Source organism: Pseudorca crassidens, chromosome 5 (assembly GCF_039906515.1).
Source record: "Pseudorca crassidens isolate mPseCra1 chromosome 5, mPseCra1.hap1, whole genome shotgun sequence".
Taxonomy (NCBI): domain Eukaryota; kingdom Metazoa; phylum Chordata; class Mammalia; order Artiodactyla; family Delphinidae; genus Pseudorca; species Pseudorca crassidens.
Genome location: NC_090300.1, coordinates 89995783 through 90013284, shown reverse-complemented (window position 1 = coordinate 90013284; position 17502 = coordinate 89995783). Strand labels below are relative to the sequence as shown.

Below are 17502 nucleotides of genomic sequence, written 5' to 3'. Positions count from 1 at the left end.
ATAAAACCTTGGGACCCAAGGAAGTATATGATGGCAAGTTCTCTGGGTTTTATTTTTGCCTTGTATATCTCAGACTTGGAGCTAAAGAAAACAGTAACTCACGTCATATGATCTGTCAATCCCACTCCTGGACATATATTTGGACAAAATATAATTCAAAAAGGTACATGCACCTCTCTGTTCATAGCAGCACTATTCACAATAGCCAAGACATGGAAACAACCTAAATGTCCATTGACAGATTAATAGATAAAAGACGATGTGGTACACATACGCAATGGAATACTACTCAGCCATAAAAAGAATGAAATAATGCCATTTGCAGCAACATGGGTGGACTTAGAGATTATCATACTAAGTGAAGTTAAGTCAGAAAGAGAAAGACAAATACCATAAGGTATCCCTTAGAAGTGGAATCTAGAATATGACACAAATGAATCTATCTATGAAACAGAAACATACTCACAGACAAAGAGAACAGACTTGTGGTTGTCAAAAGGGAGGGGGCATTGGGGAGGGATGAATAGGGAGTTTGGGGTTAGCAGATGCAAACTATTATATATAGAATGGATAAACAACAAGGTCCTACTTGATAGCACAGGGAACTATATTCAATATCTGATGGTGATAAACCATAATGTCTCACAATATAAAAAAGAATGTATATATATGTATAACTGAATCACTTTGCTATACAGCAGAAATCAACACAACATTGTAAGCCAACTATGCTTCAATTAAAAAAAGAAAAAAAACAGTAACTCAGAAACACCAGTGTGTTTAGACAACAAAAGCCCAACAAAATCCTGCTCTCTCTAGCTAAAGCATCAAGAAAAGAACAGAATGGCGAGAGAAAAAACTTGTAAACACTAAACTCTCTACTCCAGCCAATACCACAGAAAAAAAAATGTGGTGCTACTTCCACCCATGCCAGCAAAGGCCAAGTGGGGAGTCTAAACGTCCTCCATCACCAGGCTTTAACAAGGCAACACAACCCCAACAGAGTGGTGTTAGAGAAAGTGAGTCCTGGGAACCGGGACTTTCATCACCAGTGTGTGGAACAAACCTCCCTACCACAGTGTCAGTGGAGACCCCAAAGAGAATCTGGACTTCCACTCCTGCCTAGCAGTAACAAGGTGATCTACCCCTCCCCCTCCCTGCTGCAGTTGTGTGTGAGGAGCCCTAGTGGAGAGTAATGATTTTCACCATGCTCCACAGTAACAGTGGAAGTCAACTGGAGAGCAAAGTGGTATTAGTGGGAGTCTAGTGGAATCTGGAGCACCAACTTTTGACCAGCGAGTAGCCTCTTCCTTCCTAAGGTGTCAACTGGAGAAGAATGGGTAACCTGGACTTCTATACTCATAATAAGATGGCACTCCTTATCCTGCTGAAATCAGAGAAAGCCAGCTAAAACAGAATGTATAAATAACATCCAGAGTCTCATAATACCCCAAATGTCCAGATTTCAATAAAAAATAATCTGACATACCAAGAATCAGGATGACCTCAACTTGAATGAGAAAAGACAATTACCAGATACCAAACCCAAGATGACAGAGATGTTAGAATAATCTGACAAGTTTTCAAAGCAGCCATCATAAAGTTCTTCAAAAAATCATTAGGAATATGCTTGAAACAAGTGAAAAAATAGAAAGTCTCATAAATAAATGTAGGATAACAAAGAACCAAACAGAATCTTTAAAAGAACTGAAAAACATAATAACCAAAAAAAACCCAAAAACTTAATAGATGGGCTCAAAATCAAAATGGAGGAGACAGAGGAAAGAATCAATTAACTTGAAGATACAATAGAAATTACCCAATCTGAATAGCAGAAAGAAAAGATACTAGAAACAAACAAACAACAACAGAAAGCAGAGTCTCAGGGATCTAATATTGGTCTCATTGGAGTCCCAGAAGGAAAGGAAAAAAAAGGACAGGTCTTCAAAATAACTATAAGAAATAATGGCTGAAAACCCTCCCAAATTTGGCGAGAGACACAGTATACAGATTCAAGAAGTTTAATAAATACCAAAAAAAAACACTTCAAAGACATACCAAGATACATCAAACTTCTGAAAACTAAAAGAAAATATATTGAGAGCAGCAAGAGAAAAATAACACCTTATATTTATGGGGAAAACAATTTGAATGTCAGCAGATTGATCATAAGAAACCATGGAGGCCAGCAGGAATTTTTCATGTTCTGAAAAAAAGAATGATAAACACAGAATTCTATGTACAGTAAGAATATCCTTCAGAAATAAAGGGGAAATCAATCCATTCTTAGATCAAATAAAACTAAGAGAATTTGTTACCAGCATACCTACTCTAAAAGAATGGCTAGAGGAAGCTCTCTGAACAGAAATAAAATGATAGAAGGAATCTTGGAACCTCAAGAAGGAAGAAATTATGATGTTAATAGTAAAAATATGGGCAAATACACTTTTCTTCTACTATTGTCTAATTTATGTTTGATGACTGAAGAAAAAACTGTAACTGTCTGATATGGTTCTAAAATGTACATAGAAGAAATATTTATACAATTATATTACAAACAAGGGAAATGAGGAAGGGTGGGTAAAGGGACATAAAGGCAGGTAAGGTTTCTATACTTCAGTCAAGCTGATAAAATGTCAACACTAGGAGACTGTGACTAGTCATGTATTCATAATGTAATACCTAGAGCAAACACTAAAAAGCTACACAAAATGATGCACTCAAAAACATTACAGATTAATCGTATTGGAACCCTAAAATATTCAAGTAACCACAGGAAAGCAAGAAAAAGAAGAAAAATGAAAAATAGAGAATAGAAAGCAAAATATAAAATAGCAGATATAAGCCCTAAACATCGATAATTACATTTAGTGTAAATGGTCTAAATACACCCAGTGAAGAACTGAGATTGACAGAGTGGATTTAAAAACATAAGCCAACTATATGCTGTCAAAAACACACTAAAGTCAAATGTAGCTATATAAGAAGATTGAAATAAAAGAATGAAAAGTTACACCATCAGTACTGAATGCTTCTCCCCTAAGATCAAGAACAAGCTCTCCTTATGCTATTTTGACATGTTACTGGCAGTCTTAGCCAGTGCAGTAGGAAAGGAAGAGAAAAGAAGAGGCAAACAGATTGGATAAGAAGAAATAAAACTGTCTCTATTCACAGATTACATGATTGTCTACACAGAAAATCCCAAGGAACCTACAAAAATATTCTCAAAACTAATATGACAGTTCAGCAAGGTTACACAATACCAGATAAACCTACAAAATACAATTTTAGTTCTATACCATGAACACATAGGTATCAAAATTAAAAACAATACCATTTACAATTGACCCCAAAAGTGAAATATCTGTGTGTAAATCTGACAAGATATATATAGGACTTTTATATTAAAAACAACAAAACACTGACGAAATCAAAGGAGATCTAAGTAAATGTAGAGTCATACCGTGTCCACGGATTAGAAGACAACATAATAAATACATCAATTCTCCCCAAACTGATATACAGGATTAAAATAATACCTAAAGAATTTCAGCAAGATTTTTTGGGGGTAAATATATGATTTATATGGAAAGGCAAAATAACTAAAATGGCTAAAATAATTTTGAAAAAGAAGAATAAGATGAAAGGAATCAGTTTACCCAATTTCAAGACTTATTACATAGCTACAGTAATCTACAGACACTATGGTATTGGCAAAGGGATAGACATATAGATTAATGGAACAGAAAGCAAACCCAGAAATAGACCCACACAAATATGCCTAAATAATTTTTGACAAAGGTGCAAAAGCAATTCAATGGAGGAAAAAGAGCCTTTTCAACAAGTGGTGTTAGAGCAATTAGTCATCCACAGGCAAAAAAAAAAGATGAAATTACATCTAAATCCCACATTTTACACATCTTACACAAAAATGAACACCAAAATGGATCACAGACTTAAATGTAAAATGTAAAACTATAAAACCTTTAGAAGAAAAATAGGAGAAAATCTTTGGGACCTATGGCTAGGCAGAGTTCTTAGACCTGATACCAGAAACAGGATTCATAGGAAAAAAAATTAATAAATTATCTTCAACCTAATTAAAAACTTTTGCTCTGAAAAAGATCCTGTTAAGGGAATAAAAAGACAAGCCACAGACTAGGAGAAAATATTTGCAAATAAAATATCCAACACAGTACTCATGTCTAGAATATACAAAGAACTCTCAAAAGTTAACAGTACAAGATAAACACTGTTATCTGAACATGAGCAAAAGACATGAAGAAATATTTAACCAAAGATATAAAGGTGGAAAACAAATAAATGAAAAGATGTGCTTGTTAAATAAAAGTACCTTTAGAGACCTATAGATGAAGACCCAAACTATAGGATGTTAGAAGAACGTACAGGAGTAATATCTTCTGAATGTTGGGATAGAAAAGAATTTCTTAATTCTTAAAAATCACTGAATATATTAGCAAAATGAAATTCGTAGACCTGAAACTCAAGGGGTCACTGAAGGTCCACCACACTATCACCACCCTGAAAGATCCACCTAACCTGACTTTAATATCTCTATCGGTTTCTACTTATTTTAGTTCTTTATTTAAATACCAACTTCAATAAATGTAAAGATTTTAAAAGATATTTTGAGACTCATTAAAACAAAAGATTTCAGGTAAAAAAAACTTACATCTCCTCCCATTCTTTTTTTCGCTGCTGAATTTTCAGTTGGGCCCTTTCAGCCTTTAATATAAGTTTCCTTGTTTTCTCAATTTGACTTTCCACCATAATTTCACTTAGGGTTTTAGGCCGAAATTTCTTCCCTTTTTCTATGATTGATTCTTCTGGCACACTAATACTCCCACCTGTAAAGAGAGTCAACGTTTTTTTCCGATCTTTTTGAAACATCAAAATAAAACTTTCAAATATTGTTTTTAACCTGCCACATTATAAAAATCCAAGAATATAATGAATCTGTAGTATATATTATAATCTGCAGTATATATTAAGCAACTACCATGAGTTAAATCCCATAAGTTATTTTAGAATACCAAAATAAAGAGATCTAAATCACAATTTTTGCTCCTCCGAACCTTATTAAAAAGTTGGTGAGATAGCAATTAGAGAACAAGATAATGAATAACAGACCACTGACAGATATTGAGAGGCAGGGAAAGAGTGTCTGTAACATGATGATGGGGGAAGGGAAAAGCAAGTGAGTCCTATTTGACATGTATAATTTGAGGTGCCATATACCAACTGCAGTGGTCTGTGACCAATCAAAAAACTTGTCAGAAACACACAAATCTAGAATTGAAAAATTATGGGCTTTATCACAGACACATGAAAAAATGCTCAACATCACTAGTCATCAGGGAAATGCAAATCAAAACCACAATGAGATATCACCTCACACCTGTCAGAATTGCTGTTATCAAAAAGACGACAAGTGTTGGTGAGGAGATAGAGAAAAGGAAACCTTTGTGCACTGCTGGTAGGAATGTAGATTAGTGCAGCCACTATAGAAAACAGTATGGGAGTTCCTCAAAAATTAAAAATAGAACTACCATATGACCCAGGAATTCCACTTCCGGATATTTTTCCAAAGGGAAAAAACCCCACTAATTCAAAAAATGTATGTGCCCCTATGTTCACTGCAGCATTATTTACAATAGCCAAGATACGGAAGCAACCTAAGTGTCCATCGATAGCTGAACAGATAAAGAAGATGTGGTATACATATATATATATATTATACACACACACAATGGAATATTACTCAGCCATAAAAAAAATAAAATCTTGCCATTTGTGACAACATGGATGACCTAGAGGGTATTAGACTGAAATAAGTCAGACAAAGAAAAATACTGCATGATTTCTCTTATATGTGGAATCTAAAAAAACAAAACAAATGAACAAACATAATAAAACAGAAACAGACTCATAGATACAGAAAACTAACAGCTGGTTGCCAGAGGGGAGGGGGTGGGGGGATGAAATAGGTGAGGGAGATTAAGAGGTACAAACTTCCAGTTACAAAATAAATGAGTCGGGGGATGAAATGTACAGCATAGGAAACACAGTCAATAACGTAGTAATAATTTTATATGGTAACAGATGATAACTAGACTTATCATGGTGATCATTCTGTAATGTATAGAAATATGGAATCACTATGTTGCATACCTAGAACTAACAGTTTTGTAGGTCAGTTAAACTTCTATAACAATTAATTAATTAAAATAATTGATTTTATCAGTTATAAGTATCTACTGGGGGAATTACTCTATGTTCAAGTTGCATAGAGATATACTTTGGATATACACAAAAAAAGTTAAATAATATGGATGGTCATATAGTTATAAGCTACCATTTCATTTCATATTTCAAATATATGGCACCATGGTAAAATAATAGTTTAATGTGGCCTGAGTGGCCACAGAAAGGCTTTATAGTAAAAGTGTAATTTGTATATATAAAATAGATAACCAACAAGGTCCTACTGTAGAGCACAGGGAACTATACTCAATATTTTGTAATAACCAATAAGGGAAAAGAATCTGATAAAGAATATAAATATAACAATCACTGTGCTGTACACCTGAAACTAACACAACATTGTAAATCAACTATACTTCAACTAAAAAATTAAAAGTATAATTTGATCTGGATCCCCAAGGACTGGGGAGAATTCAGAGAGGAGAGGAGTGAATTGGTCACTCCATCAGGAACCTGGATGTGGAAGTTTCAGACATAATTAGGAAGCAACAAGCAGGACAATAAGCTAAACATGCCAATCACGCAGTATGAGAATGCGCTATTGGAAATAAATTAGGGATATTGTGGAAGGATTAAATATGGGGATAATGGTTTCAGATTTTATCCTAGAGGCAGAAAGAAGCCATTAAAGGTTTCTCAGTGAAGAGAGTGAACCAGTATTAAGGTCAGTACTGTATCCTGGGCACTAGTCTAGATCTGGCCAGGCTACAGTGACCTTTATCCTTGACTGGGCTCTGCAAGCCATTCCCAGAATTCCTGTCTTCCTCCTACTCATCTGCAGTCATCCTGCAGGCAGTCACAAGAGGCAGGGCGCAGGGATTAGAGGCACTATTTTCACATCTGTATTCTCAGCTCATCACTGTTTAAAGCATATGCTCTTGGAAAAGTGTGAAATGCTGTGTTCTAGCCCTACCCTCTGGGATGGGGCCCAGGAATCTGGGAACAAACACTGCCTAGGAAAACTAGCATCTGGGGAAATCCTAGATTTAAGAACAGCTGGACATGGGAAGTAAGAAATCCACAGCACCAGGTGCTCTCATCCACTCTCAGTCCCATGACTGGGAGTCAAATGTTCTGCTCACAAAAAGATAATTCAACTTTGAAGTTTTAATAAATAGGGACTTAAGAGCCTTCTTGTCATTTAGGTTACCTGTATCTCTCTGACTGTCCTTTCTTCCAGTTCCTTCTTTTTCAAACCTCTCAAATTTGCTCGCTCTTCTCTCTGATTGACTTGGCCGTTTGGATTTGGAGTATTTAGAGGACTTCACAAGCCTATAGGAGGATATCTTGTGTTCACTTTGTATGGCATGAACCACAATAGTATCGCTTTCCAACGAATCACGAAATCTGAAGGGAAAAAAATTATTTGCAATCATCACCAGTTTAATCATGCTGCATGATTATTACATAATAAAATAAGATCACAATGTACTATGCTGATAAATGATACCACTATATCACACTGGACCCAAAATTCAACCATGCTTATACCAACCCAACAAGAATGTAGTGGAATTTGAATAGGACTTGATTAAAGAGCAAGTCGAATTTTCTTCTTAATGAAAATACTAAACATCTCATTATAAACAGTATAATACCATTGTTTTGATAGTATGAAGAGTCAAAAATTTTCAGACAGACTACAGTTTAAAGGTAAATGGATTATATCAAACTCTGAGGAAATGTAATTCATCTTCCTATCTATTATCTCATTTATTATATATAATATTTCATATATTACATACATGATAGATAACAGGTGGTGATACATGTATGTACATATTACCCTATTTGTCTCTATAAAAAACATTAAGCTCAGGAGTCTGTACTACTCTCCAGTTCAGCTTTCTCTTATAGCTTACAGACATCTATCTTTTAAAAGTTCTTCATCAATTTAATTGTTGTTATTTTTGGCTGGTTCACAATTATTTCCTCATCTTTTTATGTCTAAGTTGATTTATAGATTCAATGTAATTCCAATCAAAATCCTAGGTTTTGTCATGAAAGTTGACAAACTTATTCTGTGCAAAGGACCTAAGCAATATTGAAGGTGAAGAACAATCCAGAGGGTTCATAATATCAGATGTCAAGAATAATTAAGGTCTTGTGACACTAGCGCAAAAACAGACAGGCCAATGGAATAAAATGAAGAGTTTAAAAACAGACCCATATATATGTGGTTACCGGATTTTTGACAAAACCATCACTACAATCTAGTAAGGAAAGGATGGTCTTTTCAGCGAATGACAGTGGGACAATTGGATATCCATATAGAAACAAAAGACACTTGATCGCTATCTTACACCACCCACAAAAATTACCCAAGATAGATAATGGCAAAACAGTAGAGCTTCTAGAAGAAAACGGAGAATTATTCATGAATTGGGAATAGGCAAAGATTCCTTAACTACAACATAAAAGCACTAACCATAAAAAGTTAGTGAAAATATTGATAAATTGCAAAGGAAAACACTGATAAACTAAACTTTATTAAAATGAAAAATTTCTGTTCAAAAAGACACTATAATGAGGATGAAAAGACAAGCCTCAGAGTAGGGCAAGATATTTTACATGCATGCATACACACACATAGATATGTCATATATACATGTGTCATGTGTATGACGAGACTCATCCAGAATATATAACTCCCACAACCCAATTTTTAAATGAACAAAAGACTTGAGCAAACCCCTAACAAAAGAGAATATAAAAATAACCAGTAAGTATAGGAAAAGTGACTGAAAATCGTCACTCATCTGGAAAATGCCAATTTAAATCACACTGAGACACTACTACAGAATAGCTGAAATTTAAAGAGCTGACAATGCCCAGTGATGGCAAGCATGAGTGTTATGGGTTGAATTGTGTCTCCCCAAAAGAATATGAAGTCCTAACCCCCCAGGTAACTCAAAATATGACCTTATCTGGAAATAAGGTCTTAACAGAGGTAATCAAGTTAAAATGAGATCATTAGGGTGGATCCTAATCCAACATGACTGATGTCCTCATAAAAGGAGAAAAGTTGGACAAGCACAGAGGCAATATTATACGAAGAAACACAGAGAGAACACCATGTGAAGACAGAAAATTTAGAGTGATGCATCTACAAGCTAAGAAACACCAAAGATTGCTGGCCAAGCCACCAGAAGCTCAGAAAAAGGCATGGAACAGATTCTCCCTCCCAGCTCTCAAAAGAAACCAATTTAGTCAACACTTCGATTTTGGACTTCCGGTCTCCAGAATTATCAGATAATAAATGTCTGTTATTGTAAGCCAGTCTGTCTGTGGTACTTTGTTATGGAAGCCCTAGAAAATGAATACAATGGGAATCAATTGGAATTCTCATACATTGATGATCAGAGTATAAATAAATTGAGCCATTTTGGAGAACTGTTTGTCAGTGTCTAATAAAGCTAAACATGCTTAGAACCTATGGTCTAGCAGTTCCACTCCTGATTATATAGAAAACAGAAATAAGTGCTTATGTCCACCAAAAGACATGCACAAGAATGTCAGCATTATTCATCGAAGCCAAAAAATAGGAACAACTCAAATATCAGCAGTTAAATGGATTAATAAATTGTGGTATAACCATTTAATAGAATATTACAAAGCAATGAAAATGAATGAAGTACTGCTACCTGCATCAACATGGGTAATCTTAGGCATGATACTGAATAAAGAAGCCAGATACAAAAGCGTTCATACTGCAGCTTTCCATGTATATGAAGTTCACAGACACAACTAATCTATGGTGATAAACATTCATCTTTGGAGAGTAAATATTTATCAGGAGGAGGCCACGAGGGAAATTTCTGGAGTGTTATAAAAGTTCTTTTATTTTTTTAATTTTTTTGAATTTTATTTCTTTTTTTGGCTGTGTTGGGTCTTCGTTGCTGTGCTTGGGCTTTCTCTAGTTGTGGCGAGCGGGGGCTACTCTTCATTGCCGTGCACAGTCTTCTCATTGTGGGCTGCAGCTCGTGAGCTCTAGAGTGTAGGCTCAGTAGTTGTGGCATGCAGGCTCAGTAGTTGTGGCACACAGGCTTAGTTGCTCCGTGGCATGTGTGATTTTCCTGGACCAGGGCTTGAACCCGTGTCCCCTGCATTGGCAGGTGGATTCTTAACCACTGTGCCACCAGGGAAGCCCCCTTGGCTCTATTTTAATTTTCTAATATATACATGCTCACATGTTAATTAGTTATAAAATAGTTTGTTAAAAACCGAAAGTAAATATGTATGACATAATTTGGTTTGCAAAAAATTTTGCAGACTTAAACTAGGAAGGAGTGAGCTCAGGAAGTCAGTAGCACTGACAAGAGGATTCCTTGAGATTTTAGGAGTTAGTAGGTACTTCAGGAGACCTCTTAATCTGACCACTTCAATAAAGCCACTGGAAACTACTTTCTTCAAATATATGCTCTCAAACATCTTAACTTGCAAGAAATATGCATCCTACCTATTCTGTAGCTTCCTTAGGCCAAGTTGGTGTTTCTCTTTTTCCCAAGCTAATTCCTTTTCCACTCGTTGAATTTTATTAGCTGTTTTCCTGTCAATCTCAGCACGAATTTTGGAATCTAGATCAAAATCCTGCAGATAAGTAGATTTGTTCATCAAAATGAGTACCTTTATCGATAGACTTTATCAATCCTATTTCATACATAAGTACAGATTTTTAAGGTTTGTCCTCAATTTTATGCTACATCATAACTGTCTCCTAAGTATCATAAACTCTCTCATTCTAGAAAAAAACAACATACTTTTGATTTTACTGTCACAAAATATGAAGAAAAGTTCCCAGAAATAATTAACAATGATGAAAATACAGTTACATATTAAAAGATTTTTCCCACAATATAAACAATGAATGCTAACAGAACATTTGGAGAGTTTAAACAGTTTTTTTTTAAAAAAAAAAGAGGAACTCTCTCCACCCCAGAATAACTACTATTACATAACCAGCTGGGCATGGGGTAAAAGTTCATGGCACTTGATCATTAGCTGATCCTTCCTTCCCATGTGACTCCCCACCTAGGAAAGACAGTAATGTCTTTGGTGTCTTCTGGATATAACCAAGTTCTGGTTGAATATCCCTCACCAAAGGGGCCATTTTCCCCATAAGGATACTTAGGGGCCTCGTGTTTCTTTCCTTCACTCCTGGAAAAATATCAGGGCCTTCATTCACACTGAATTGAAAGTAATCATTCTTTCCAGGTGTGTTGGTGCTTTAAATAATGGTGTATGTAAAATGCTTAGCCACAGAACATACCTCAGTTGTTCTTTATTTTGAATTATGTAACCATATTCTGCAAGTATCAACACTTTTCTTAGTAAAATAACAAACATCTTTTAACCATTATAAGTTGGTCTTTTAACCAATATAATGAATTAATCATTATGATTTCACCACAGTTTTTTTTTTTAATACGAAATTGGCTAAGTGCTTCTGGAATTATAGGACTGGGTAACCCATGGGTATAGTCAGGATAATAAATTCTGAGTTTTTATTTGATTAGGCTCTTGACAGTAATTCCATTTAAGATAATGTAAAAAAAATTAGGAAAAAAAGTTATCACTAGGAGGTAAATGGGGCTTTGCAACAAGTCACAGAAGAAAAAAATTTAATACAATATTGGCTTAAACAATTTGGTGATTGTCCCCATAGCTACAACTATACTAAGTCATCTTTTAGAAACTTTGTGGATGAACAGGTACTATCTTTTCAATAGAGTTGATGAATTATGGAAAAGGAACCACAGAGAATCAAATTATATAGTATGTACCTATCCAACGGTTAAATATCTTGGCTAGGTATGGTGATAACCAGATTCAAACTTATATCTTATTACCAAAAAAATGTGAAGTAGCTAAATCCAGAAATAAACTTTGTGTAAAGAGGCTCAGCTACATCCACACCAAGCTGCATGACAAGTTCCACAGTAGTTTAGTTGCTGCCAACACACTGACAAACCAGACAAGGGAAATTTAAAGATGGTTTTAAGTGTTCCTACTTGTTGGCAAAATAGCAGCCTCAATTCAGAAATAGCATATGTTAAAATTAAAATCAAATTTATTTTAGGCTTACTGTCCGTTTAAACTGCATATGTTTTGGTAATTCTTCATTCATCTGTAGTAGTTTCTGTAATTGATTCCTTAAAGCTTTGATTCGTTCTCTCTTCTCAGCCTTGACTTCTTCCCCTTCTTTCATTAACTTGTCATGTTCTCTTTTTCTTCTGGCATTCTCAATACTGAAAACAGAAATTTTAAAAGGTAACAGGTTAAAGATAGAGAAAGAGCAGAGAAAATTTGTATTTAATAATTTGGAAATTCATTTAACTTGGTCAGCTTTGGTAAAATGTTGGTGTGTTTTGCAAAAGCCCAGTCCTATTAGGTATTGATCGAAAATTCCCATACCTGTAGGCTTTAGGATCTTCAATATCTTCTGGAGTTTGCTCTGTTTCTATTCCAACCTGTAGGAAAAGGAGTAAAAGCTTAGCTCCTTTAAATTGCATATTTACCTTAAAATATCTAATAAGTAGTAAATTGAAGGGTTTTCTCTGCTAATTTCTAACAACCGTAGGCCTGGAAAGTATTGTCACAAAAAATAAACTAGGGAAAAAAACTTATTTGTTTCTACTTCATTTAAAGAGGTATGTAGAAAGGTATGTAGAAAGAAAATCACATGTATGCAAAATGTTAATATCACCATATTCCCCTCCAAAATACGAATTAGTAATATTCATGTGTTACTAACAAAAAATACACCAAAAAAATGCTCTAGATCATTTATTTTAAAGTACTGTTTTTTTAGCATATTCCTTTCATACATGCTTTGATTCCCACCACAATACCTCATGTGTATACAAGGAAAAAGTTATATTTTTTAAATTTTAAGTGTTTCACTTGATCTTATCACAGATATTCAGTGAGAAATACACAGAATATAATCCCTCTCCTTGAGAAAGATATGAAATCAGAAATATGACTCTCCCTTTAGAAAGGAAATCAGTTTAAATTAAGTACTATGAAGTAAATCACTTAGAAGTACTTTGTTTATTCAGGTGCTGTGCTGAAAAATGTCTTAGGCTGTTAAAGAAGAGGATTTATAACCCAGTGAATGAAACAAAAAGTCCTAGTTTGCTAGCTAACCAGTTCTTAAGTAAAACTGAACTTATTTTCTGTTCTCTTCATAGCGCATAGGTCTCTGTTTCGCTATCATTTGTTGTAAAGAAATAAAGATTCTCTTTCGATCAAGTTGTTTTATTACAGTACTAGTCTTTACACACATAAAATATAAATCTACATTTATATAAGACAAGGTTTATGATTTTCATAAAGTGAAGTCATAAAACATGACCAATGTAAGAGACAAGTGATGGCTAATATATTTTAGTTACTATTAATCACTTAGGATACAACTTGACTGAACTCTATTCTTTTATTGCTCAGAGTTAAGCCCCTTGCTTCTCCAATATCAGTTATGATTTCCAGGATTTGATGCTGATATCAGCCAACTCTCTCCTGACCTCAGCTGTTTACAATAAATTTGAGTTAAACAACGGTGCTTCCAAAGAGTTCCAAAACACCTGCCAATTGTTCTCAATCGTGACTGCACTCTAGAACCACGGGGGCTGGGGGGAGGGGTGACTTTTATAAAATACAGACGGTCCCTTACTTACAACGGTCAACTTGACGACTTTGCATTTGGTAGAAAGCATACTTCAAGTTTGGAATTTTGACCTTTTCCTGGCTAGGGACATGTGGTAGATCCTCTCTCGTGATGCTGGGCAGCTGCTGCAGCCACAGCTCCCAGGCAGCCACAGCTCCCAGGCAGCCACATGATCATGAGGGTCAACAACCGGTACCCACACAACCATTCTGTTTCTCACTTTGAATACAGTATTCAACAAATTATGAGATAGTCAATACTTCATTATAAAATAGGCTTTGTGGTAGATGATTTTGCCCAACTGTAGGCTAATGCAAGTGTTCTGAGCACGTTTAAGGTAGGCTAGGCTAAGCTGTGGTGTTTGGTAGGTTAGGTGTATTAAATGCATTTTCAACTTATGGTATTTTCAACTTCTGATGGGTTTATCAGGGCACAATCCCATCGTATCTCATGTTGAAGAATGTCTGTACTGATGCCTGGGCCTCACTTTCCGAGATTCTGATTTAACTGCTCAGGCATGTATAGTTTTAAGAGCTCCCCTGTGATTCTAAAATATGGTAAGAACCTCAGACCTATGCAGAGCTTAGTTTTTTATTTTGTTTATTCAATTCTTTCTGATTTTGCCTTCTAAAAAGCAGAGGCTGCTTCAGTGACTTCAGAAATATTTATTGCAGTCATAAATAAAAGGAGACCATTATACAAATGTGGAATGGATTTTTTCTATCCCATATGGGTTTCCATAGAGAGTTGGCACTAAGTAGAAAGATAAAGATTTTCTTCTTGTTCATACACTTTCCCTTCTGGAAAATTCCTCTTCCTTAGCTTGACCTCATTAGACAACAGTTCATTCTCCAAATTTTGCTGCTATTAACAGAAATGAAAATTTACCTGCTCAAATCTTCCCTACATTCTTTGCATATTCTTTTGAAGCAGGCTACCTGTTAAATAGGAAGCCAGTGTGTTCACAGGAATTTTAACTTTGGTCTAATACAATCCCTTATGCTTTAGAAGCAATTCTAACAGTTATTAGTCATTTTATCCAAAGGAATCATTTTTTTTTATTGGAGTATAATTGTTTTACAATGTTGTGTTAGTTTCTGCTGTACAAGAAAGTAAATCAGCTTTATGTATACATATATTCCCTCCCTCTTGGACCTCCCTCCCACCCTTCCCCCCGCCATCCCACCCATCTAGGTCATTACAGAGCACAGAGTTGAGCTCCCTGTGCTATACAGCAGGTTCCCACTAGCTATCTATTTTACACATGGTAGCGTACATATGTCAATCCTAATGTCCTATTTCATCCCACCTTCCCCTTACCCCTCTGTGTGCACATGTCTGTTCTCTACATCTTTGTCTCTATTCCTGCCCTGGAAATAGGTTCATCTGTACCATTTTTCTAGATTCCACATATATGCATTAATATACAATATTTGTTTTTCTTTCTGACTTACTTCACTCCATATGACAGACTCTAGGTCCATCCACATCTCTACAAATGACCCAATTTCATTCCTTTTTATGGCTGAGTAACATTCCATTGTATATATGTACCACATCTTCTTTATCCATTTATCTGTTGTTGGACATTAAGTTATTTCCATGTCCTGGATATTGTAAATAGTGTTGCAATGAACACTGGGGTACATGTGTTCTTTTGAATTATGTTTTTCTCAGGGTATATGTCCAGTAGTGGGATTTCTGGGTCATATGGTAGTTCTATTTTTAGTTTTTCAACGAACATCCATACTGTTCTCCATAGTGACTGTATCAATTTACATTCCCACCAACAGTGCATGAGGGTTCCCTTTTCTCCACACCCTCTCCAGCATTTATTGTTTGTAGATTTTTGATAATAGCCATTCTGACTGGTGTGAGGTGGTACCTCACTGTAGTTCTGATTTGCATTTCTCTAATAATTAGTGATGTTGAGCAGCTTTTCATGTGCTTCTTGGCCATCTCTATGTCTTCTTTGGAGAAATGTCTTTTTAAGTCTTCTGCCCGTTTTATGATTTTTTTTTTTTTGATATTGAGCTCCATGAGTTGTTTGTATGTTTTGGAGATTAATCCTTTGTCCGTTGCTTCATTTGCAAATATTTCCTCCCATTCTGAGAGCTGTCTTTTCATCTTGTTTATGGTTTCCTTTGCTGTGCAAAAGCTTTTAAGTTTCATTAGGTCCCATTTGTTTATTTTTGTTTTTATTTTCATTAAGAGGTGGGTCAAAAACTATCTTGCTATGGTTTATGTCAGAGTGTTTTTTCTGTTTTCCTCTAAGAGTTTTATAGTATCCAGTCTTAAATTTAGGTCTTTAATCCATTTTGAGTTTATTTTTGTGTATGGTGCTAGGGAGTGTTCTAATTTCATTCTTTTACATGTAGCTGTCTAGTTTTCCCAGCACCACTTATTGAAGAGGCTGTCTTTTCTTCATTGTATATTCTTGCCTCCTTTGTCATAGATTAGGTGACCATAGGTGTGTGGGTTTATCTCTGGGCTTTCTATCCTAGACCATTGATCTATATTTCTGTTTTTATGCCAGTACCATACTGTCTTGATTACTGTAGCTTTGTAGTATAGTCTGAAGTCAGGGAGCCTGATTCCTCCAGCTCTATTTTACTTTCTCAAGATTGCTTTGGCTATTTGGGGTCTTGTGTTTCCACACAAATTTTAAATTTTTTTGTTCTAATTCTATGAAGAATGCCATTGGTAATTTGATAGGGATTGCACTGAATCTGTAGATTGCTTTGGGTAGTAGAGTCATTTTCACAATGTTGATTTTTCCTATCCAAGAACATGGTATATTTCTTCATCTGTTTGTATCATCTTTGATTTCTTTCATTAGTGTTTTATAGTTCTCTGAGTACAAGTCTTTTGCTTCCTTAGGTAGGTTTATTCCTAGGTATTTTATTCTTTCTGTTGCGATAGTAAATGAGATTGCTTCCTTAATTTCTCTTTCTGATCTTTCACTGTTAGTGTATAGGAATGCGAGAGACTTCTGTGAATTTTGTATCCTGCACCTTTACCAAATTCACTGATTAGCTCTAGTAGTTTTCTGGTGCTGTCTTTAGGATTTTCTATGTATAGTATCATGTCATCTACAAACAGTGACAGTTTTAATTCTTTTCCAATTTGTATTACTTTTATTTCTTTTTCTTCTCTGACTGCCTTGGCTAGGATTTCCAAAACTATGTTGAATAAGAGTGGTGAGAGTGGACATCCTTGTCTTATTCCTAATCTTAGACGAAATGCTTTCAGTTTTTCACCATTGAGAATGATGTTTGCAATGGGTTTATTCATATATGGCCTTTTTATGTTGAGGTAGGTTCCCTCTATGCCCACATTCTGGAGAGTTTTTATCATAAATAGGTGTTGAATTTTGTCAAAAGCTTTTTCTGCATCTATTGAGATGATCACATGGTTTTTATTCTTTGTTAACATGAATATTAACATTGATTGATTTGCATATATTGAAGAATCCTTGCATTCCTGGGATAAATCCCACGTGATCATGGTGTTGATACTTTAATGTGTTGTTGGATTCTGTTTGCTAG

General features: G+C 35.2%; 1 protein-coding gene across 2 annotated transcripts in view; it reads right to left on the bottom strand.

The window, feature by feature from the left end:
• Positions 1 to 17502, bottom strand: part of CFAP44 (cilia and flagella associated protein 44) — a 136415-nt gene that overhangs the window by 40620 nt on the left and 78293 nt on the right. For both annotated transcript variants that reach the window (XM_067738887.1, XM_067738886.1), the window contains 5 exons: positions 12700 to 12755; positions 12371 to 12533; positions 10745 to 10875; positions 7436 to 7632; positions 4694 to 4868 (listed from right to left, as the gene is read on the bottom strand). In XM_067738887.1, coding sequence (XP_067594988.1) covers positions 4694 to 4868; positions 7436 to 7632; positions 10745 to 10875; positions 12371 to 12533; positions 12700 to 12755 — 722 coding nt within the window. The remainder of the gene's footprint in view (positions 1 to 4693; positions 4869 to 7435; positions 7633 to 10744; positions 10876 to 12370; positions 12534 to 12699; positions 12756 to 17502) is intronic.